The sequence below is a fragment of the Ylistrum balloti genome, unplaced genomic scaffold, assembly GCF_031769215.1.
Source record: "Ylistrum balloti isolate Yb309-2 unplaced genomic scaffold, AGI_CSIRO_Ybal_v1 Utg370118, whole genome shotgun sequence".
NCBI classification, from domain to species: Eukaryota; Metazoa; Mollusca; class Bivalvia; order Pectinida; family Pectinidae; genus Ylistrum; species Ylistrum balloti.
In genome coordinates this window covers 308,537-334,459 of record NW_026782136.1, presented here as the reverse complement: position 1 = coordinate 334,459, position 25,923 = coordinate 308,537, and the positions used below count along the sequence as shown (strand labels likewise).

Below are 25,923 nucleotides of genomic sequence, written 5' to 3'. Positions count from 1 at the left end.
CATTAAAGTGACATGTTTAGACCTTCTTAGATGGCAGTTAAGAGACAGGACCAGATGAAAACTGATAGCATTAAAGTGACAGGTTCAGATGGACATAGATGACAGTATAGTGACAGGAACAGACAGATATTGATGGCAGTACAGTGACAGGTTCAGTCGGACATTGATGGCAGTATAGTGACAGGTTCAGACGAACATATATGGCAGTATAGAGACAGGTTCAAACGGACATCGATGGCAGAATAGTGACAAGTTCAGACGGACATTGATGACAGTATGGTGACAGGTTCAGACGGACATTGATGGCAGTATAGAGACAGGTTCATGTGGAAACTGGTGACAGTATAGAGACAGGTTCAGACGGACATTGAAGGCTGTATAGTTAAGGATTCAGACAGATATTGATGGCAGTATAGAGACAGGTTCAGACGGACATTAATGGCTGTATAAAGGATTCAGACAGATATTGATGACAGTATAGTGACAGGTTCAGACAGATATAGATGGCAGTATAGAGACAGGTTCAGACAGACATAGATGGCAGTATAGAGACAGGTTCAGAAGGACATTGATGACAGTATAGAGCCAGGTTCAGACGAACATTGATGACAGTATAGCGACAGGTTCAGACGGACATTGATGACAGTATAGAGACAGGTTCAGACAGACATAGATGGCAGTATAGTGACAGGTTCAGACAGACACAGATGACAGTATAGTGACAGGTTCACACAGACGTAGATGGCAGTATAGTGACAGGTTCAGACAGACATAGATGGCAGTATAGAGACAGGTTCAGACGGACATTGATGACAGTATAGAGACAGGTTCAGGCGGACATTGATGGCAGTATAGAGACAGGTTCAGTCGGATGTTAATGGTAGTATAGTGACAGGTTCAGACGGACATTGATTACAGTATAGAGACAGGTTCAGATCGGACATAGATGGCAGTATAGAGACAAGGACATTGATGGCAGAATAGTGACAAGTTCAGACGGACATTGATGGCAGTATGGAGACAGGTTCAGACAGACATTGGTGACAGTATAGTGAAAGGTTCAGATGGATATTGATGGCAGTATAGGGACAGATGAAGACAGATATTGATGGCAGTATAGGGACAGGTTCAGACGGTTATAGATGGCAGTATAGTGACAAACTCATGCGGACATTGATGACAGTATAGTGACAGGCTCAGGCGGACACTGATGACAGTATAGTGACAGGTTCAGACGGATATTGATGGCAGTATAGTGACAGGTTCAGGCGAACATAGATGGCAGTAAAGAGACAGGTTCAGATGGACATTGATGGCAGTATGGAGACAGGTTCAGACAGACATTGATGACAGTATTTAGACAGGTTAAGGCGGACATTGATGGCAGTATAGCGACAGATTCAGACGGTTATAAATGGCAGTTTAGTGACAGGTTCAGATGGACAATGATGACAGTATAGTGACAGGTTCAGTCGGACATTGATGACAGTATAGTGACAGGTTCAGATGGACATTGATGACAGTATGGTGACAGGTTCAGATGGACAAAGATGACAGTATAGTGGCAGCTTCAGACGGACATTGATGACAGTATAGTGACAGGTTCAGACGGACATTGATGGCAGTATAGTGACAGGTTCAGACGGACATTGATGGCAGTATAGTGACAGGTTCAGACGGACATTGATGGCAGTATAGTGACAGGTTCAGATGGACATTGATGACAGTATAGTGACAGGTTCAGACTGACATTGATGGCAGTATAGTGACAGGTTCAGACTGATATTGATGACAGTATAGTGACAGGTTCAGACGGACATTTATGGCAGTATAGAGACAGGTTCAGACGGACATTTATGGCAGTATAGAGACAGGTTCAGACGGACATTGATGACAGTATAGTGACAGGTTCAGACGGACATTGATGACAGTATAGTGACAGGTTCAGATGGACAATGATATTGATGACAGTATAGTGACAGGTTCAGACTGATATTGATGGCAGTATAGTGACGGATTCAAACGGACATTGATGGCAGTATAGTGACAGGTTCAGACTGATATTGATGACAATATAGTGACAGGTTCAGACGGACATTGATGACAGTATAGTGACAGGTTCAGACGGACATTGATGGCAGTATAGGGACAGGTTCAGGGTAGTATAGTGACAGGTTCAGACGGATATTACAGTATGAGACAGGTTCAGTCGGACATAGATTCAGAAGGACATTGATGGCAGAATAGTGATTCAGACATATTGATGGCAGTATGGAGACAGGTTCAGACAGACATTGGTGACAGTATAGTGAAAGGTTCAGATGGATATTGATGGCAGTATAGGGACAGATGAAGACAGATATTGATGGCAGTATAGGGACAGGTTCAGACGGTTATAGATGGCAGTATAGTGACAAACTCATGCGGACATTGATGACAGTATAGTGACAGGCTCAGGCGGACACTGATGACAGTATAGTGACAGGTTCAGACGGATATTGATGGCAGTATAGTGACAGGTTCAGGCGAACATAGATGGCAGTAAACAGACAGGTTCAGATGGACATTGATGGCAGTATGGAGTCAGGTTCAGACAGACATTGATGACAGTATTTAGACAGGTTAAGGCGGACATTGATGGCAGTATAGCGACAGATTCAGACGGTTATAAATGGCAGTTTAGTGACAGGTTCAGATGGACAATGATGACAGTATAGTGACAGGTTCAGTCGGACATTGATGACAGTATAGTGACAGGTTCAGATGGACATTGATGACAGTATGGTGACAGGTTCAGATGGACAAAGATGACAGTATAGAGACAGGTTCAGACGGACATTGATGACAGTATAGAGACAGGTTCAGGCGGACATTGATGGCAGTATAGAGACAGGTTCAGTCGGATGTTAATGGTAGTATAGTGACAGGTTCAGACGGACATTGATTACAGTATAGAGACAGGTTCAGTCGGACATAGATGGCAGTATAGAGACGGGTTCGGAAGGACATTGATGGCAGAATAGTGACAAGTTCAGACGGACATTGATGGCAGTATGGAGACAGGTTCAGACAGACATTGGTGACAGTATAGTGAAAGGTTCAGATGGATATTGATGGCAGTATAGGGACAGATGAAGACAGATATTGATGGCAGTATAGGGACAGGTTCAGACGGTTATAGATGGCAGTATAGTGACAAACTCATGCGGACATTGATGACAGTATAGTGACAGGCTCAGGCGGACACTGATGACAGTATAGTGACAGGTTCAGACGGATATTGATGGCAGTATAGTGACAGGTTCAGGCGAACATAGATGGCAGTAAACAGACAGGTTCAGATGGACATTGATGGCAGTATGGAGTCAGGTTCAGACAGACATTGATGACAGTATTTAGACAGGTTAAGGCGGACATTGATGGCAGTATAGCGACAGATTCAGACGGTTATAAATGGCAGTTTAGTGACAGGTTCAGATGGACAATGATGACAGTATAGTGACAGGTTCAGTCGGACATTGATGACAGTATAGTGACAGGTTCAGATGGACATTGATGACAGTATGGTGACAGGTTCAGATGGACAAAGATGACAGTATAGTGGCAGCTTCAGACGGACATTGATGACAGTATAGTGACAGGTTCAGACGGACATTGATGGCAGTATAGTGACAGGTTCAGACGGACATTGATGGCAGTATAGTGACAGGTTCAGACGGACATAGATGGCAGTATAGAGACGGGTTCCGATAGATATTGATGGCATTATGGTGACAGGTTCAGACGGACATAGTTGGCAGTATAGAGACAGGTTCAGATGGACATTGATGACATTATAGAGACAGGTTCAGGCTGACATTGATGGCAATATAGCGACAGGTTCAGACAGACATGGATTGCAGTATAGTGACAGGTTCAGACGGACATTGATGCCAGTATAGTGATAGGTTCAGATGGAAAATAATGACAGTATAGAGACAGGTTCAGACGGACATTGATGACAGTATAGTGACAGGATCAGTCGGACATTGATGGCAGTATAGCGACAGGTTCAGACAGACATGGATTGCAGTATAGTGACAGGTTCAAACGGACATTGATGGCAGTATAGTGAAAGGTTCAGATGGACATTGATGGTTGTATAGTGACAGGTTCAGACAGATATTGATGGCTGTATAGTGACAGGTTCAGGCGGACATGGATGGCAGTATAGAGACAGACGCCGACAGATGTTGTAATAGTCCGGTGACATTAGAGTGCTACTGTTGGGTTCATGACAATAAAGTGGTGATTTAGACGAGAAACATTGATGACAGAAAAGCTTGTACTGATTTATGGAGAACGACAAACATCAGGAGAGAAGTTATACTTGATTTATTGTGCATGGCAACCATATAGCAGCGAAGAAATATCTGCAGTTTTTACTTTTTTTTCAAAAACGGTGTTACAGGTAAGGCAAGTAATAAGCCAATATGATCGGATCCATTCCTAAATCCTATTGGGGCCCATGAAAGAGGAAATTTAAAGACTGAGTAGAATCAACACCAGCGAATGCTACCAAGTTTAAATTGTGGAAACTGGTGCCTATAAGCAGTCTCTGGACCGTTTTATAGTAGATAAAAAGTCTTATGCAAGGCCAATTAATGCGATTAGAATAACTTCTGCCTACAATCTCAGGGGAGCCTAACTTTTCCTCGACAACAAGAAAATTGATCTCTGCCGCTGGGCTTTCACAAACAGGTTTTCCTTACTTAGCAAGTGTGTTCTTAAATTTCAGATATTTTTTTCTTTGAATAAACACGAACATTTATTATGACTTAAAATGAAATTTAAACAAAACTGCAGCATAAAATATTTTTTTAATTTGTTTCAAAAATGATTTAATTTAAGAGTATTTCCATACAATGTCTTAGTTTATAAGATAAGATTGGTGTGCCATTGCGAATTTGCTGGTGTCACCCACTCTGTTCCCTTAAACGAGAGACAGTAGAACCAAAGACTCGTCTGCACTTGTTGTTTCTGTTGTTTTGGTAAAAACTCCTATATTTACATCGTAAATCATTTTTATTTCATCTCTAAAAAACTGTTATATCAGAAAACTCGCATTATGGCGGCTTACGTAAAAGTGACGTCGGAGAATAATCAGTATTTTTGCACGGGTATGTATCATAGTTTTTGGACCGATCGTAGCAACCGCCTTGACAACAACGTGTACTTCCATAGGCAATGCTTGGCAATATATGTCCAAAAACTGCAAAATATACTTTGTGATAGTAATCTAAGCGATCTTTCAAAATTAAGTTCAGTTTGTCCATTTTAAATACTTTTATTTGGAAGATTTGCCGGTGACGGGTATAGGAAAGGAGTAAAAACGGTTTATCCGTCAACATCATATTGGTTGCCGAACCGTATTGATTTAAAATCGGTCCACCGAACGTTGAAATTAATTTTGGGGAATTTCAGACATTAAAGATATTTCAACAGCTTGTTAGAGACGATTCGATGCAGGTCATTGACTGGATTTATCGGAATTAGTTACAATTGCTTTTTAGTCACAGCAGACGATACGGTTTTTTTTCTCTCCGAAAACGACCTGTTATAGAATTGTAATGAGGAATCATTCAGATTTGTAGAGTTATGAAAAGGACGCGTTTAGTTCATGATTTGCCAATCTCGTAGTTAGTTATTTTCACGGATTCAAACGACAGGGTAAATTTCCGGGAATTCTTGTGAACATTGTGCACATTATGATCCGCCTTACGGAATTACCACTGGAACTTCAATTCTCGCAGCACGCAATTGGAACTGTCGGCAGGTCGAATGAATTAAAGACATCTTTTCAAGCTTTCATGTGGAAATAAAATCAGACTAAGTCTTAAAATATTAAAATACATTGAACAAACATATACGTTATATGGTTTGAAACGCATGTTGCCAAAATATAGAAGTTGAAGAAAGATTCAAATAAAAGCTCGGGAATTTTCGACACTTTCCGTGAACGAGAAATACATCGTCTCTTAAACGGAAGCAGCGGAAAGTGCCGATTTGGTGTTAAACCTGCCCGCTTCTTAAATCTATTACAACTGCGTTATTTGGATATTTGTTTTAATCTAATTATACTTGAACTAACTGAATGTTTAGGAATTGCCCAGAAAATACCTATATGACACAAAAATAGAATAAATTTTGGTCGAAAGAAGTTTTTTTTTTTTTTTTTTCAAAGAAAATAGCAATTTATGTTATAATGGTCAGCCATACAGTAGTGTCATCTTTATCAAACGGTCCGTCATCTTGTAGTGAATTATTTCCGTGAAAATCGCCCTTTAAGCAATCAAAGCATATAATTCTGATATATTCTCAGTACTTCCGTGTTCAGGAAATAATCTTAGTGATAGGCCTTATGCTGTAGGTCCTCTTTTCTTCTTCTTTCAATGCGTGTGATCTACCTATGTTTCACGGTGGTGTAATTGAACCTGTTACGGTGTCCTGTGCTGGCGATACACAGGGCGGGTGGCTTAGGTTGGTTGATGGCACGAACTTGTTTCGGTACCTGATGATGGTGAGAGAGTCAAAGAGGCGATACACAGGGCGGGTGGCTTAGGTTGGTTGGTGGCACGAACTTGTTTCGGTACCTGATGATGGTGAGGGAGTCAAAAGCGAGTCAAAAGAACCTGATACAGTACCCGGTAATGGGAATACACGATAAGGGAGTCAGTGAAATTGTTACAATTATCTTCAAATAAAACAAATAACAGAGAGATCTCCATCCATGAGAGGTGAAAGTTCATAAAGTTGACAACAATTTGTCACTAACAAAGCGCTATATGAATAGGCAATACGTCTCTTAATTTGACCAACAACGTCCAAATCAAGAAAACAATTCAAACATGCAGATGATATCACAGACTTGAAAAAATATGAACTTATCGTGAAATATAATGATGGATACGGTACACCAAATTCAGCATGTCATCAACGAGTCGTTTATCACACAAACTGATGACGTCACTTCTACAACTTCCATGTCGATTATCCTAGCCCTGGATTAGATACAAGTAAGGTGATACCAATTTAAAATACATCCCCATATCACGCTAACAAATTATATTCAGGTAATGGGAGACGGGATACTTGTGTATACCTACCCGTGGGACGGGGTGCCTACATTTTTTTCGAGGTTTGCAGGAGGCAGGAGCAGGACATTTGTACATACGTACCTATAGGAGGAACAGGATACCAGCAGTTAATCTGGCGTTGAATGCACAATGGAAAAAGTGCCACGTGTTTCCGTTTCTCTTCGAAATGATTGCAGAACTTCCTTATCGCATTGGATCGCCAACATTCTTCTTACTAGAACCAGGAGGCTTCCATAAGGATCTTCGTTTGACCTGACGCGGGACTGTTCTGCAGTGGCGACAGGGGAAAGGACATGTACAGACATATAGACAGACATATTCGCTAAAATAAATTATTGTTTTAAGACATTAGCATACAATACTTATCCATATCAAATCGGTTCGCGCTTGGCATAATGTCACCATTTCTCTTACGATGAAGAAATAAATAATTCATTCGGTACATCCTGTTCGGACTCCACACTAAATAGATAAAGAACGTAGGAAGTTAAAACGAAATACTTCTATCCTTTCAAGAGCAGTATACATGTATTTACAAACTTAGAATCGTTTTTGATACATATTGAATAAAAAATGGCCAAATGACCACATACATTACCACGTAAGGTCCCGATAATCAGTATTACCACGATTATCAAGAACAGTCTGATATCCATCGTGGTAATCCAGTATCTAAAAATAACTATTTTTAGTGGAGATACCAATCACCTCCGCCCTGGCCGACTGCTTGGCAACATAGCAACATGTGACGTCACAGATGGGTTAACGTATTTTGTACATCATGACGTCACACTGTTGTCCCATTGTGGGGAATGCATTTGCTATGTACAATATGCTTCCTGTGTTGCGGTTGCAGTATATGACATTTAAAACATTAATTAACTGATGGTTTAACATTTTCTCTCTGATTATATTGTTAATCAAGATTATGTTGAAAAAAGAAACCAAATTGATGCTATGTCAAATGTAAACAAATCAATATAATCTATTTAATGATATATTTTTATACAAGGAACCCAGAATGACAAGACCGTTACCACCCGGCCACTTCCCAGTGATGATGATGATGATGATGATGATGATGATGACAATGATGATGGTGATGATATAACACACAAGTACTTATGGGTGTATATGATTGTGTGTCTTGCTTAATGTATATATTGAAAACACACTTCAGCAGTTAAACCATAAATCAGGCAGTTCACTTTGTGTATCTTCACGATCAACTTTTAGGCATTGTATATCTTTCCCTTTAACACAAATTCCGGAGGACCAATAGGGTTTGGTATACTGAAATGTTTTAAGTATACGAACTACACAGTGATATGGACAATGCTGTGACACAAAAATGAATGTTTTCAAGTGCACTTAACGTAAACAAGAAATAAACAACAATAAAAAACAAGAAACAAGAAAAAAACTGTATAGACTTCAGCAAATAGTACGAACGGTGTTATTAATATCACGTGACGTTAACAATTACACCACGTGACGTTAACAATCATACCACGTGGTACAAATACGTTGCGATCTACTGTATGAAGTCACCAGGAAGACTGCCATGGCGACAGCAGTCTGAGATGGCCGAGGACTTGGTGTCGTCCTTGCCTGTTGCACCATATAATTCATTCTATTTGAACAACTATTCTTCAAACCTTACCCAAGACCGGATACTGCCTTACAAGGTAACTACTTCATTGCTAATGACGCTGTCAAATAGGACTGTCGTTTAATGATTGAACAATAAGATGTATGGTGATAAAATTTGATATGCAGTTTCATCTTGCAACTGGCCCCACCATTGTTAGAATACACCTGTCAAATATATTTTTTGCTACATATATCTTTTTATTCGTAAGTGTTGGAAAACACCTGTATTTAGCACGTGCATTAATTCTGTAGACTGATTTACTTAAATATTTCATTTAAAAGTATAACTATTTAAATGAACGATTTTATTTGTCGTGACAAAGACGTATTTACGAAAATTCATATTATATATATCAATGAAGAGTAGTGTTATGTTCCACTCGGAGAATTCAGGTAAAGCGAGACAGAAAAACAGAACTGTTGCAGCTTTGACAGTCTCAATTTTCAATCAGTGTTGCAGGATAAGTAGAATGTATGATCCGTGTCTTAAAACTTGAACTATATTCTGACCAAAATACTACACATATTTTAAGACACTTGCCATGCGATATGTTGGTCTGAATAAACAGCAGCTGTCTGTGAAAGTCGCTATCCGATATCTACCGATTTTTTCATACTTATGTACACGTGAAATATGACAGTGTTAACACAAATGGGATTTCATTTCAGCAATTTTTATTGCACAAAATTGCACGAAAGGATTAAACGAGAGGCATTGCCAATAATAGTGTTTTCCTGGGATCCAATTAGGTGAAGTCGCATCTGATTGGTCAATTCAATTGCTAGATTCAAAATATATGGTATTTTAAAACTAAAAGCAGTACCTACTGTATTGTCTTTACTAGGTAGTAGGATGGGGGACTGTTAATGTTCAGGTCAAATAATTCTTAGTTTGATAGTCTTTACTGTGTTATAGGGAATATTTTGGTTCACGTACCAGAGAAATATCACGAAAAATTGTTGTGTTGGTGAAAACTGACATCCACAGGTATCGTCAAGTTTGAAGTGCAACTCACAAGAAGAGCAGGTTTTGACGGTATGTGACAAAGATGCAGTTGTACGGATAATTTTATGTGCAATATAAAAAGTTCTGTCATTATCGTTCAACTGATTGTATGCGTTACAATAATAAAAAAATGATGGTGGACTTAAACTACTGCTTACAGACCAATCACCATGTTAAGTGTAATTCTAGATACTACCTACACTGTATTAAGGGTGAAGGAGTGCCCAAGTATCCGACCAATGAATACACGAGTAATGAACAGCCAGGCAATAAAACGAATTAGCTTATGTCTATGAAATAATTTGGAGAAATACTTGCATTGAGAACCCATTGTAGTATTGCTCATTGGAGAAAAAAGTACGTTTTGCTAATTAGAAAAAAAAATGTTGACAAGAAAAATGTCACATGTCATGTGACCTGACAACAAAGGGTAGAACACGGGTGACTTTAGATTAAGGTTCCATAACCCCGGGGATGGGTTCAAGTCTTACCAGCAATATATTGACAGCTTACTAAAAGCTGTTTGAAGCACATTTAAACATATTCGATTGAAACATAGAATATATTTACGAATACTGGAGATTTAGACACAGCACACCAAGGCGACAAAATGCTAGGCCAAGTAGGAAATTCAACAACTTTATATCAAAGATGAACCTTCCAATTTCCAGCTGTGTCTGGTGTACACTGACTACCTACCGCCGATATGTGAGCGTATAACATGATGCATGATTTTTATTGTGTTACAAAGCACATATGGCTCTGTGGACTAATGACTTCAGTGAGATTCCCCCACTTTACGCCTTTCATCTTTGCTCCTAATTAAGCTACGCGAACTGCCTATGGTACATTTCCAGCTGATAATGAGACAGTCTGAAATTGACATTTTCTACTTTCTAACGTTCTGTTCTGATGTTTCAGAAAGAGTTATCTTATGTAAAGGTACAGAAACTCTGCCTCTACATTTAATAGAATTAGCCCGGAACCATGTCGATAACTAACGGTGACGTCCCTTTTTTCTAGTCTTTAATTACTACATGGTATATCTGTACAATTTGTAGTAATCCGCACAGCTAGGTTTAACCCTACACCATCTCACAACACCTGCGTCAACTACCACTGTTCTTAATCATTCAAAATGTTTTAAATTTATCTTGTTATCGAAACTTTCTAATACTGGAGCCATTTAGAATAGCACGTTCATAGTACAAACCAGTTATTAATATAGTGAAAAGCACGGGCAATTTTTAAGACTTACATTTAAAACGTAACGAAAACAAATGCACTATGGAACTGTATTGTGTCGTGGAAATCTACAAATAGGATATATCTTATTTGACATCACTGAAGGAATATGACAAAGTGACCCTACTAGACATTAATTACCAGCCAACTTACTATAAAGGATACGACAACGTGACCCTACTAGACATTAATCACCAGCCTATTTACTATAAAGGATACGACAAAGTGACTTTACTAGACATTAATTACCAGCCTACTTACTATAAAGGATACGACAAAGTGACCTTACTAGACATTAATTACCAACCTACTTACTATAAAGGATTCGACAAAGTGACCCTACTAGACATTAATCACCAGCCTACTTACTATAAAGGATACGACAAAGTGACCTTACTAGACATTAATTACCAGCCAACTTACTATAAAGGATACGACAACGTGACCCTACTAGACATTAATCACCAGCCTACTTACTATAAAGGATACGACAAAGTGACCCTACTGGACATTAACCACCAGCCTATTTACTATAAAGGATACGACAAAGTGACCCTACTAGACATTAAACACCAGCCTACTTACTATAAAGGATACGACAAAGTGACCCTACTAAACTTCTGTTTATTGTAGGCGCTCTGATTAGTGCTATTTTCGATGATGGGACAAAAAATAATGAACGAATTAAGAAAACTAGCATCAACTACATGACCACTCAGACAAAGTCATCTCCATTTTGCATAAATGTATCGATTCTAGTTAACTGAAGTGGAATAGAATGTCTGTTAAAGGCATTTGTGGTGTTAAACAATTCATATCAACTGCCATTCCAATGTCAGTTGTGTCATTAAGACAAATGCGAGTGCGTCCCTAAAGACGATATTGAAATATATTATACATCTTTGTCTATGATATATATTGTAGATTCTACAAAACCCACACGATAGGATCGAGCCTTTCAAAAACAAATTTAGAATTATAGGTGTATTGGAGCACAATAATGATTTTAAACTGCGTCATATAGCTGTTTCGTCCCTCTAGGACTCGTCATTGATGACATGGATCTAAAATTGCTGAAATCAAGTAGGGGATTGGGGTCGAAACAATTGTCAAACCAATAGGGAGAGATGTACAGTGATATATTTAGGGTGTGAACAATATCATTAACAGGTGCGATAAACCGAAAAATCATCGGAGTTCTTAAGTTTCAATATTACTCGATTTTCAAAGTACATGCTTATATTCTGATCCATGCCGCTATTCGAATGAATGCAGGTTACAAGTCAGTTACACCATATCGGCCGAAACTGCATCGGAACTGCAGGGTCGAAGCCCCGGCAGGGAATTAGGGGAGAGAGAGGGGGGGGGGGAGAGAGAGAGAGAGAGAGAGAGAGAGAGAGAGAGAGAGAGAGGTGGAGGGGGAGGAGGGGGGAGTGAAACCACACTCAACCCCACGAAAAGCTGGTAAAAATCAGGATGATTGTAAGAACTTGTTTTCTGAAATGATATGTATGGACCAGCGTATTTGCGTAAAAATGATTACGCGCCTGGAAACCAGTCGTCCGCCAATGATATACTTCAAAACAAAATAACTTCAATTGCTATTTCTTGCGAAGAGGTCTAGATGTTATTCTATTCATATATAGATTTTCCATGTCCGCAGGTATGCAAGTTCAATTCTAAAACTGCGTCATAGTTAAGATAAAATCGTTTTTTTGATATTGAGAGAAAAGGCTTTCTGCCGCTATTTCTTGAGAGAAATGGATGAATCCTTTTCGCAAATTTCGTACGTATTTGATTCATAGGGAGGTAGGCAATATCACGCTGTTCTGAAGCACATATGTAGACATATAGAATACTATTCATTATAGGGAGATAGGTAATATCACGCCGTGATGAAGCAGGATATCCTATGTAGACATATAGGAGCAGACTGTTCTTTATAGGGAGGTAGGCAATATCACGCCGTTCTGAAGCAGGGTGTCCTATTTATACATATAGGAGCAGAAGTTTCTTTATAGGGAGGTAGGTAATATCACGCTGTTCTGAAGCAGGACATCCTATGTAGACATACAGGAGCAGACTGTTCTTTATAGGGAGGTAGGTAATATCACGCTGTTCTGAAGCAGGATATCCTATCTAGACATACAGGAGCAGACTGTTTTTTATAGGGAGGTAGGTAATATCACGCTGTTCTGAAGCAGGATATCCTATGTCGACATACAGGAGCAGGTTGTTCTTTATAGGGAGGTAGGTGATATCACGCCGTGATGAAGCAGGATATCTTATTTAGACATACAGGAGCAGGCTGTTCTTTATAGGGAGGTAGGTAATATCACGCCGTTCTGAAGCAGGGTGTCCTATGTATACATAGAGGGGCAGACTGTTCTTTATAGAGAGGTAGGTAATATCACGCTGTTCTGAAGCAGGATATCTTATGTATACATATAGGGGCAGGCTGTTCTTTATAGGGAGGTAAGTAATATCACACTGTTCTGAACCACATATGTAGCCATATAGAAGACTGTTCTTTATAGGGAGGTAGGTAATATCACGCCGTTCTGAAGCAGGGTATCTGATGTAGACATACAGGAGCAGACTGTTCTTTATAGGGAGGTAGGTAATATCACGCCGTTCTGAAGCAGGGTATCTGATGTAGACATACAGGAGCAGACTGTTCTTTATAGGGAGGTAGGTAATATCACGCCGTTCTGAAGCAGGATATCCTATGTAGACATACAGGAGCAGACTGTTCTTTATAGGGAGGTAGGTAATATCACGCCGTTCTGAAGCAGGGTATCTGATGTAGACAGATAGGAGTAGATTGTTCTTTATAAGGAAAGTTTGTTGACGCTGAATCATACCAATAGACGTTGAGCCTGGAGAATACGATCCATCACCGTTATTTTGACAGATATGTTAAAGAATATTGTTTACTACAAAATGAACGTAATGGGATCCCTGGGAAAATGGTGGAGGTTTATGAAACACTTGCCATTATTACATAATAACTCAACAAAAGAAAATCAAAACCACGCTTCACTCCAATCAATCTTGATGCCAAAGGACGAACTCAGTCACCATTCTTTATCCTTAAGTATAACATAACGACATTTAAAAATTTTCATCACCAAAGTACACGAAGCATAGAGAATGGAAAGGAAATGAGAAACTGGAAACAAATAAGGAGGTGTTATTTACGAAACTACGGCTGGAACATTCATATACAAATGTTTAGTCATGACGTCATCTCCTGTACAGGAGACATTTGTAAAGGGTGCAATAACAACACCTCGCCAAGAACACTAGTGTCGGATTTCCATCGATTCAGAAGATATTTCACAAACTAAGACATACAGGCGAAAACTGTGATCGTATTTTGTGGTTAATCACTGTTATTTTCCTATATATAACATTCGAGTAAAGAAGAAACGCCATGACGTCACAAAAGAACGTAATTGCTATTTCCGAATGAAAATGATGGGAAAGCAACGGGAGAAAATATTACAAAACTCTGGTCAGCAATTACAGACTGTAGAATACTAATGATAAAATCCCATTGTCAACAATGATAAAATCCCATTGTCAACATGTTCTAACTGTAAAATGCTAATGATAAAATCCCATTGTCACTAATGATAAAATCCCATTGTCAACAATTTCTTACTGTAAAATACTAATGATAAAATCCCATTGTCAACATTTTCTTACTGTAAAATACTAATGATAAAATCCCATTGTCAACAATTTCTTACTGTAAAATACTAATGATAAAATCCCATTGTCAACATTTTCTTACTGTAAAATACTAATAATAAAATCCCATTGTCAACATTTTCTTACTGTAAAATACTAATGATAAAATCCCATTGTCAACAATTTCTTACTGTAAAATACTAATGATAAAATCCCATTGTCAACATTTTCTTACTGTAAAATACTAATAATAAAATCCCATTGTCAACATTTTCTTACTGTAAAATACTAATGATAAAATCCCATTGTCAACAATTTCTTACTGTTAAATACTAATGATAAAATCCCATTGTCAACATTTCTTACTGTAAAATACTAATGATAAAATCCCATTGTCCACATTTTCTTACTGTAAAATACTAATGCTAATAGAATCCCATTGTCAACATTCTTACTGTAAAATACTAATGATAAAATCCCATTGTCAACATTCTTACTGTTAAATACTAATGATAAAATCCCATTGTCAACATTCTTACTGTCGAATACTAATGATAAAATCCTATTGTCAACATTTTCTTACTGTAAAATACTAATGATAAAATCCCATTGTCAACATTTCTTATTGTTAAATACTAATGATAAAATCCCATTGTCAACAATTTCTTACTGTCGAATACTAATGATAAAATCCCATTGTCAACAATTTCTTACTGTTAAATACTAATGATAAAATCCCATTGTCAACATTTTCTTACTGTTAAATACTAATGATAAAATCCCATTGTCAACATTTTCTTACTGTAAAATACTAATGGTAGAATCCCATTGTCAACAATTTCTTACTGTTAAATACTAATGATAAAATCCCATTGTCAACATTTTCTTACTGTTAAATACTAATGATAAAATCCCATTGTCAACATTCTTACTGTAGAATACTAATGATAAAATCCCATTGTCAACATTCTTACTGTAAAATACTAATGATAAAATCCCATTGTCAACATTCTTACTGTAGAATACTAATGATAAAATCCCATTGTCAACATGTTCTAACTGTAAAATGCTAATGATAAAATCCCATTGTCAACATGTTCTAACTGTAAAATGCTAATGATAAAATCCCATTGTCAACATGTTCTAACTGTAAAATGCTAATGATAAAATCCCATTGTCAACAATTTCTTACTGTAGAATACTAATGATAAAATCCCATTGTCAACAATTTCTTACTGTAGAATACTAATGATAAAATCCCATTGTCAACATTCTTACTGTAGAATGCTAATGCTAAAATCCCATTGTCAACATTTCTTACTGTAGAATACTAATGATAAAATCCCATTGTCAACAATTTCTTACTGTAGAATACTAATGATAAAATCCCATTGTCAACATGTTCTAACTGTAAAATGCTAATGATAAAATCCCATTGTCAACAATTTCTTACTGTAGAATACTAATGATAAAATCCCATTGTCAACATTCTTACTGTAGAATACTTGATGATAAAATCCCATTGTCAACATGTTCTAACTGTAAAATGCTAATGCTAAAATCCCATTGTCAACAATTCCTTACTGTAGAATACTAATGATAAAATCCCAAACTTTTTCCTTTTTTTTTGTGAACTTTTTATGAAAAGCACACAACCTTTTTTATCTATAGATAAGGAAATGCGTGAATTGGAATATTCGAAATTCCAAGAATGCGTTGGTCGGTAGGAAAGCAATACAATGATCTATTGTCCGACAGTAAAAATGTGAATCTTAGAACATACGTATTGTCTGAAATATAAGAGAATTGATCGAATTGTGAGTTGTGATAAACACTGGTATGAATTAAATGATAAATGAATTGTCTGTAAGAGAAAATTGTCCTGTTCGGTAAATAGATAGTTTGGTGAATTATATTTTGTACAGAGCTTTTGTTCATTTCGTCGTTTTTTTAGCCACCACTTCCTCAATCACCACATGGCGGAACAGACGTATGGCAGGTATTCTGTCGGCTTGCAGACCCCAAACAGCCCGTGTCCCTCATTAGACAACACTACCTAGACAGAACGGGTCCTTCCTACACGTGCACGATCGCAGGTAAAAGCCATGATATGATCGGAGTTGAGTTGATGGCAGACGAGATGCTCCGTCCAAACCACCCCTAATCACCGTCTCTAATCACCATGGTAATGTCTGTTTAATGGTGGTTTAGTAATCAGATGAGATATTCTGTCTTAACCACCCCTAATCACCATGGTGATGTCTGTTTAATGGTGTTTTAGTAATCAGACAAGATATTCCGTCCAAATCTTCCCTTAATCACCATGGTGATGTCTGTTTAATGGTGTATTAGAATTCAGACAAGATGTTCCGTCCAGACATACCTCATCACTATGGTGATGTCTGTTAAATGGTGTTTTAGTATTCAGACGAGATGTTCTGTCCAAACCTCCCCTAATCACCATGGTGATGTCTGTTTAATGGTGTTTTAGTATTCAGACGAGATGTTCCGTCCAAACCTCCCCTTATCACCATTGTGATGTCTGTTTAATGGTGTTTTAGTATTCATATGAGATATTCTGTCTTAACCACCCCTAATCACCATGGTGATGTCTGTTTAATGGTGTTTTAGTATTCATATGAGATATTCTGTCTTAACCACCCCTAATCACCATGGTGGTGTCTGTTTAATGGTGTTTTAGTATTCAGACGAGATGTTCCGTCCAAACCACCCCTAATCACCATGGTGATGTCTGTTTAATAGTGTTTTAGTATTCAGATGAGATATTCTATCCAAACCACCCTTCATCACCATGGTGATGGCTGTTTAATGGTGTTTTAGTATTCAGACGAGATGTTCCGTCCAAACATACCTCATCACCATGGTGATGTCTGTTTAATGGTGTTTTAGTATTCAGACGAGATGTTCCATCCAAACCTCCCCTAATCACCATGGTGATGTCTGTTTAATGGTGTTTTAGTATTCAGATGAGATATTCCATCCAAACCACCCTTCATCACCATGGTGATGTCTGTTTAATGGTGTTTTAGTATCCAGACGAGATGTTCCGTCCAAATTTCCCCTAATCACCATGGTGATGTCTGTTTAATGGTGTTTTAGTATTCAGACGAGATATTCCATCCAAACCACCCTTCATCACCATGGTGATGTCTGTTTAATGGTGTTTTAGTATCCAGACGAAATGTTCCATCCAAACCTCCCCTAATCACCATGGTGATGTCTGTTTAATGGTGTTTTAGTATTCAGACGAGATGTTCCATCCAAAGTTCCCCTAATCACCATGGTGATGTCTGTTTAATGGTGTTTTAGTATTAATATGAGATATTCTGTCCAAACCTCCCCTAATCACCATGGTGATGTCTGTTTAAGGATGTTTTAGTATTCAGATGAGATATTCCATCCAAACCACCCTTCATCACCATGGTGATGTCTGTTTAATTGTGTTTTAGTATCCAGACGAGATGTTCCGTCCAAACTTCCCCTAATCACCATGGTGATGTCTGTTTAATGGTGTTTTAGTATTCATATGAGATATTCTGTCTTAACCACCCCTAATCACCATGGTGATGTCTGTTTAATGGTGTTTAAGTATTATGAGATATTCTGTCCAAACCTCCCCTAATCACCATGGTGATGTCTGTTTAATGGTGTTTTAGTATTCAGACGAGATGTTCCGTCCAAACTTCCCCTAATCACCATGGTGATGTCTGTTTAATGGTGTTTTAGTATTCATATGAGATATTCTGTCTTAACCACCCCTAATCACCATGGTGATGTCTGTTTAATGGTGTTTTAGTATTATGAGATATTCTGTCCAAACCTCCCCTAATCACCATGGTGATGTCTGTTTAATGGTGTTTTAGTATTCAGACGAGATGTTCCGTTCAAACATACCTAATCACCATGGTGATGTCTGTTTAATGGTGTTTTAGTATTCAGACGAGATGTTCCGTCCAAACCACCCCTAATCACCATGGTGATGTCTGTTTAATGGTGTATTAGAATTCAGACAAGATGTTCCGTCCAGACATACCTAATCACCATGGTGATGTCTGTTTAATGGTGTTTTAGTATTCAGACGAGATGTTCCGTCCAAACATACCTCATCACCATGGTGATGTCTGTTTAATGGTGTTTTAGTATTCAGACGAGATGTTCCGTCCAAACCACCCCTAATCACCATGGTGATGTCTGTTTAATGGTGTTTTAGTATTCAGACGAGATGTTCCGTCCAAACCACCCCTAATCACCATGGTGATGTCTGTTTAATGGTGTTTTAGTATTCAGACGAGATGTTCCGTCCAAACCACCCCTAATCACCATGGTGATGTCTGTTTAATAGTGTTTTAGTATTCATATGAGATATGCCTCTAAGCTTATGTAAATCGTCGTCCTTGTGTTTTGCAAAACTGCGAGCAAGTTGAGATTTATATCTATTTTGGAATGTTTAATTAATTTACTTTTATTGTTTCTATTTTGATCTAGGATATCTCTATGTTATTACTCTGTTATATGAAACATTAAGAAACACATTTACAATTCTCTGTAGTTTCCATCTCTTTAATTGTTATATGATGTTTAAGTCGTGTTTGGTCTCTGCTTTCAGTACAGTACTGGATTATATCTATCAAATTATAAATCTTCTGCAGAACATATTTATCCACATTCAGGGACGGTCCTTTGTCACAATAACAATGTCAGCGAGGTAAGCGTGAACATTTCTGTTTCATGGGCATACATTCTCCACTGCTTCCGTTTTCATTGGCACAGATCCTCCGATATCTCAATTAACTAAAAAATCCGCGGCACGTTGCATGTGCTACGAGAACGTCATCCACTTTGTGAGACAGGTGTGTTGTAAAAGTGCCACCAATTCGTTTGCACCGAAGGACAAGAAACAATTACCGGCCAGGTAAGTAGTAGTCACCTTTAGGTAGGTCACTTCTGGTCACCTGAAGATAGGTCACTTCTTGTCACCTGAAGGTCACTAACATTCCGAGTAAATTACCGATACTGTGTTCGTTTGTTTTTGTGATGTTTATCAACCTATAAATAGTCAGTGTCATTTTGAGGCGGGGCCTCCTTGTACTTGCTAGTGGCTACCTCGCTGAACACCATACAGGAGGTCCATCTGATCCCATTCAAAGCAACTAGAGTACAGTTGTAGTTGTTTACTGATAAGTAATCAGTTGTCACGTACAGGTAATTCATCAACAATCACACACAGGTAATTCATCAATAGTCACACACAGGTAATTCATCTATAATCACACACAGGTAATTTATCAATAATCACACACAGGTAATTCATCAATAATCACACACAGGTAAGTCATCAAAAGTTACATGCAGGTAAGTCATAAAAAGTTACATACAGGTAAGTCATTAATAGTTACATACAGGTAAGTCATCAAAAGTTACATACAGGTAAGTCACCAATAGTTACATACAGGTAAGTCACCGAGAGTAGCCACGTACAGTTATCAATTTTTTTACCAACAGGTAAGTATATTCACACTGTTTTATTACTGTCAATGCGTGTTTCTCTCCAGAACAAATTTGAAATAAGTCAAAAGAAATACATATATCATCTTTAGTGTGGAACTGTTGAGCTCCTTGACGAACGTCAAAAAAACCCCATCAAAACACTGAATTATTTGATCAGAGTCGTGACAAATACTGTACAGATGAAATATCGACTGTCAGAAAACATCGACAAAAGGCTGGCGGTAAATTCCAACAGAAGTGATGAAGATATGACATGGCTGATTAGCAAGGTATTTTAACACCCTAGTCGTTGTCACGACATCAGTTCGCAGCAACAGGAACGTTTTAATGAGAGAGTGAGATGATCAATTAACAGAAACAAGCTAAACACCAGATCCTATCAGACAAACGTACATGTTATGAGATAACCAAACTTGTGTTGGAATTCTTGCATCGGTTAATTGTATTTTAGAATTCTAAATTCGATTGAGTTTGATGTGAATTAGGATACAGAATATTAAATCGGTGTTTAATAACACGAAATAAGCTATGTTATTTGTTCATATTCTGAATTATATCATTGGAATCAATTACCGCGGAAATAGTGGATTGTTAAAGACAATCTACTGAGATCAGTTATCGTTCACGCCAGACTATAGCAATGTCAGTAAGTGAGCAACGCTGTGTACACTGTTCTGCTAATACTTGAAAGTGTCGGATCGCCCACACTAACAGCGCCAGTAAACAGCTAGGATATTCATCAATATATTGAAGTGTGAGCGCAGACATAAAAGGCAAAGTAATTATTATCCCAGATTTCCATATATGACATTTCCACTACACGTATTTACGATTATGAAATGATTGAATATCGACGACGATGATAAACAATCTCTTAATGTGTTTGAAGAATTATGGCAGAAGTTTTAAATGTAGAAATTTGATATTCGGAATTCTGGTGCCTTGTCTCTGTTTTAAACGTTATAGAAAGGAAAGTTGTTGTAACTCGCAGCGTTTTTACAAATGATTCATGGAAAAGATACTCAGTGTTAAACGTAGACAGTCGACGTGATATAGACACTGTACGGTATAACGCACACAGTCGACGTGTTGTAGACTCCGTACGGTATAACACAGACAGTCGACGTGATGTAGACTCCGTACGGTATAACACAGACAGTCGACGTGTTGTAGACTCCGTACGGTATAACACGTGATGTAGACTCCGTACGGTATAACACGGACAGTCGACGTGATGTAGACTCCGTACGGTATAACACAGACAGTCGACGTGATGTAGACTCCGTACGGTATAACACAACAGTCGACGTGATGTAGACTCCGTACGGTACAACACAGACAGTCGACGTGATGTAGACTCCGTACGGTATAACACGGACAGTCGACGTGATGTAGACTCCGTACGGTATAGTACAGACAGTCGACGTGATGTAGACTCCGTACGGTACAACACGGACAGTCGACGTGATGTAGACTCCGTACGGTATAACACGGACAGTCGACGTGATGTAGACTCCGTACGGTATAACACAGACAGTCGACGTGATGTAGACTCCATACGGTACAACACAGACAGTCGACGTGATGTAGACTCCGTACGGTATAACACACAGTCGACGTGATGTAGACTCCGTACGGTATAACACAGACAGTCGACGTGTTGTAGACTCCGTACGGTATAACACACAGTCGACGTGATGTAGACTCCGTACGGTATAACACAGACAGTCGACGTGATGTAGACTTCGTACGGTATAACACAGACAGTCGACGTGATGTAGACTCCATACGGTATAACACAGACAGCCGACGTGATGTAGACTCCATACGGTATAACACAGACAGCCGACGTGATGTAGACTCCGTACGGTATAACACATAGCCGACGTGATGTAGACTCCATACGGTATAACACAGACAGCCGACGTGATGTAGACTCCATACGGTATAACACAGACAGCCGACGTGATGTAGACTTCGTACGGTATAACACAGACAGTCGACGTGATGTAGACTCCATACGGTATAACACAGACAGCCGACGTGATGTAGACTCCATACGGTATAACACAGACAGCCGACGTGATGTAGACTTCGTACGGTATAACACAGACAGTCGACGTGATGTAGACTCCATACGGTATAACACAGACAGCCGACGTGATGTAGACTCCATACGGTATAACACAGACAGCCGACGTGATGTAGACTTCGTACGGTATAACACAGACAGTCGACGTGATGTAGACTCCATACGGTATAACACAGACTCACATACAATAATTAACCGTATGATACACAAACACAAAGCAACCGTGCAATACACACATACAACAATTAATACACACATACACTAATCAAACGTAGGAGACACACTAATTTCGCTTATAAAACACATATGCCAATCAATTTTGTAATACACACACAATGATCTAGCTTGAGCTTAAAGTAACGGCCTCGACTGTTTAGCAAATTTTGACTTCTGAAAATATCATAAATTTGGAAATAGACATGCCTTTAAAATGATTTCAATCTGCCTTCTTTCTGAATTGCATGCTACGATAACAACAGTTTCTTTAGCTTATAATAGTGTCAACCCAGACAGTTGATGTTCGTCTCATTCTATCTCAATAATTTTAACACATAGCGATCAATGAGATACCATGCGTATGCTTTTTTTTATTTTAATGACGATGCTTTTCTTTGTAGAGGTTTATATTGGCTATCAGAAGTACAGTAGTTTGTGTGTAACTGTTACAATTCTATATTGACTATCAGAAGTACAGTAGTTTGTGTGTAACTGTTACAATTCTATATTGACTGTCAGAAGTACAGTAGTTTGTGTATAACTGTTACAATTTTATATTGACTGTCAGAAGTACAGTAGTTTGTGTGTAACTGTTACAATTTTATATTGACTGTCAGAAGTACAGTAGTTTATGTGTAACTGTTACAATTTTATATTGACTGTCAGAAGTACAGTAGTTTGTGTAACTGTTACAATTCTATATTGACTATCAGAAGTACAGTAGTTTGTGTGTAACTGTTACAATTCTATATTGACTATCAGAAGTACAGTAGTTTGTGTGTAACTGTTACAATTCTATATTGGCTATCAGAAGTACAGTAGTTTGTGTGTAACTGTTACAATTTGATATTGACTATCAGAAGTACAGTAGTTAATGTGTAACTGTTACAATTTTATATTGACTATCAGAAGTACAGTAGTTAATGTGTAACTGTTACAATTCTATATTGACTATCAGAAGTACAGTAGTTTATGTGTAACTGTTACAATTTTATATTGGCTATCAGAAGTACAGTAGTTTATGTGTAACTGTTACAATTCTATATTGGCTATCAGAAGTACAGTAGTTTATGTGTAACTGTTACAATTTGATATTGACTATCAGAAGTACAGTAGTTTATGTGTAACTGTTACAATTTTATATTGGCTATCAGAAGTACAGTAGTTTATGTGTAACTGTTACAATTCTATATTGGCTATCAGAAGTACAGTAGTTTATGTGTAACTGTTACAATTTGATATTGACTATCAGAAGTACAGTAGTTTATGTGTAACTGTTACAATTTGATATTGACTATCAGAAGTACAGTAGTTAATGTGTAACTGTTACAATTCTATATTGGCTATCAGAAGTACAGTAGTTTACACGTAACTGTTACAATTTGATATGAGGATTATTTACTGCTGATATCATTGTCGATCCTGTGAAATACTTAATGAATCATGACTATACATATATCTGAATGACTTTATAAGGAAGTATAACATTCATATAAAGTTAAATTCTCAGACTTAATTTGTCATCTTTATCATTTTAATCTGTATTGCCATCGTCCGGATAGCAACGCTTGTGATTTATTTTGTTATATCCAGCTTTCTCTGATTAGTGTTAATTTATCAACTGTCTTTTCTTGTCATCAGTTGGATGAAATCGACAATGAAGCATTTCCGACAGAATGAACGTCTTCAGTTCCCACTGGCTTCCGTCGTCGTAAGATGGCAACAGAAACGTTATCAGATCGATTTCAATCACGAACTGCTCCGTGCCATATTTTCGAAATTTGGAACGATCAGAGAGATACGGAAACTCAGTCTGAACAGTGTTTTGGTGATTTTTGAGGACCTGAAAGCAGCTTGTGACGTAGTCTATTCCAATTACATCGGAATGTCTGGGTGTAAATTACACTGTAGGTGGTGGCATAAATCTATGGAAAATAAAATGGCGGTGAGACACAGGAGAGGGGCCAAAGGTCAACTACTGCCATTTTTATAAAACAAAATGATATTGCATGCGTAGTAATGATAGTAAAGGTAATTGCTGAAAGCAGTTATTTGAAAACTTGAACATAAATGTCAGGGTCTGATCAATGAATTCAGAAAGTGTTGGCATCGTTATTAAAATATATAAATATCCTATATTTGTCCTGTTAATATCTCCTATTGACTTTATCCTTGTCCTTGATGACCATCAATAATGATTTGACGCTTGTCGCTAGATCGTTCGAGACGAAGTACATTCTTAAGGAGATTGTGACGAAATTCATACATTATATTCATTAAATGTCACAGTTGATTCAATATTCAAGGACCTGTTCCCATTATCACGATTTTTGTGCAAGACGTCGACTGCCTAAAAAAAAGCTCGTAACACAAGGGCTCAAAAGATGCAGGTTGATGAAAATCACGGGAAATTTTCATGGTCGCCACAGTGATTTCATCGAGAAATATTGTATTTCTCTGTGTGACATGAAGCTGGACGTATTTGATGCTTGTTAGTTTGCCTGCTGGTTAGTTCCGTTGTTGTATACCTTGTTCCCATTGGAGAAAGTGGCATTACTTACTTGGATTGACCAAGGTTTACATGGCGAGTGTCGTCGATGAAGCAGAAGACACTCACTCTTCCGGAACACCTGATCTTATTCTCCTTGTACTTTTTCAGGAGTCTCCGTGTAAATTTTACTTTTGTTCAGATTTTGCTCTATTTTTATGGAATTTTAGTTTGTTTTTTATTACGTTACCATGTTGGTATTTTCTTGATGTGTTTTGTACAAACAACTTTTTTCCGTTTGCGGAAGATTCCTGTCGGCTGTTGTTTTCCTGTTTTGTATTGCCTCCTACGATGACGCCTCTTGTCTGTTGCCTCTTATGAATTTACTCGAATTTTTGAAAAAAAAAACTGTAAAACTGCTTAGTGATGCCTCTCCTGTATGTAGGTGCATTTCGATTGTAGATGCTGTGTGTTGTTACATTTTGTCAAGGTACATTACCGCTGTGGTGCTTACCAAACCCTTGTATTATTTCGCAAGGTTTTTTTTAAAGTTCTTGTGAGTGTCATTTTGCCAATGTTCAAAATGAAAATAAAAACATAATAAAATAACACGGAACACTAAATACACTTAAATAATTTTATCGTAGTATGTAATGATCATACATCTGTTTCATAAGATCGTTTGTATAATATATGGTATAATATACCATACACATGAAGCCAGCTGTAGCCCTTATAAATTAATATACACAACAACACCATGAGGTTCTGTCGCTCAGTACTACACATACAAAATAAACAACAAACAAAACGCGAATGATCAAAGTCCAATAATGCGGATTTTGTTCTCAACAAAATACAT

At 37.9% G+C, this 25,923-nt stretch overlaps 1 protein-coding gene across 1 annotated transcript; it reads left to right on the top strand.

Annotated features, from left to right (window-relative positions):
* Positions 1 to 8,719: 8,719 nt before the first annotated feature.
* Positions 8,720 to 24,566, top strand: LOC132550291 (uncharacterized). Its single transcript, XM_060214337.1, has 4 exons — positions 8,720 to 8,826; positions 16,717 to 16,832; positions 19,528 to 19,669; positions 24,215 to 24,566. The coding sequence occupies exons 1-4, from the start codon at positions 8,720 to 8,722 to the stop codon at positions 24,564 to 24,566; spliced, it is 717 nt and encodes a 238-aa protein (XP_060070320.1).
* The last annotated feature ends 1,357 nt before the right edge of the window (positions 24,567 to 25,923 follow it).

Excerpts from the sequence above, each read along its gene's own strand:
- LOC132550291 (XM_060214337.1), top strand. The coding sequence starts at position 8,720 with ATGGCCGAGGACTTGGTGTCGTCCTTGCCTGTTGCACCATATAATTCA. Across the intron at positions 16,833-19,527 it reads CTACACGTGCACGATCGCAG|ATCCTCCGATATCTCAATTA; the intron begins GTAAAAGCCATG and ends TCATTGGCACAG. Across the intron at positions 19,670-24,214 it reads AAGAAACAATTACCGGCCAG|TTGGATGAAATCGACAATGA; the intron begins GTAAGTAGTAGT and ends TCTTGTCATCAG.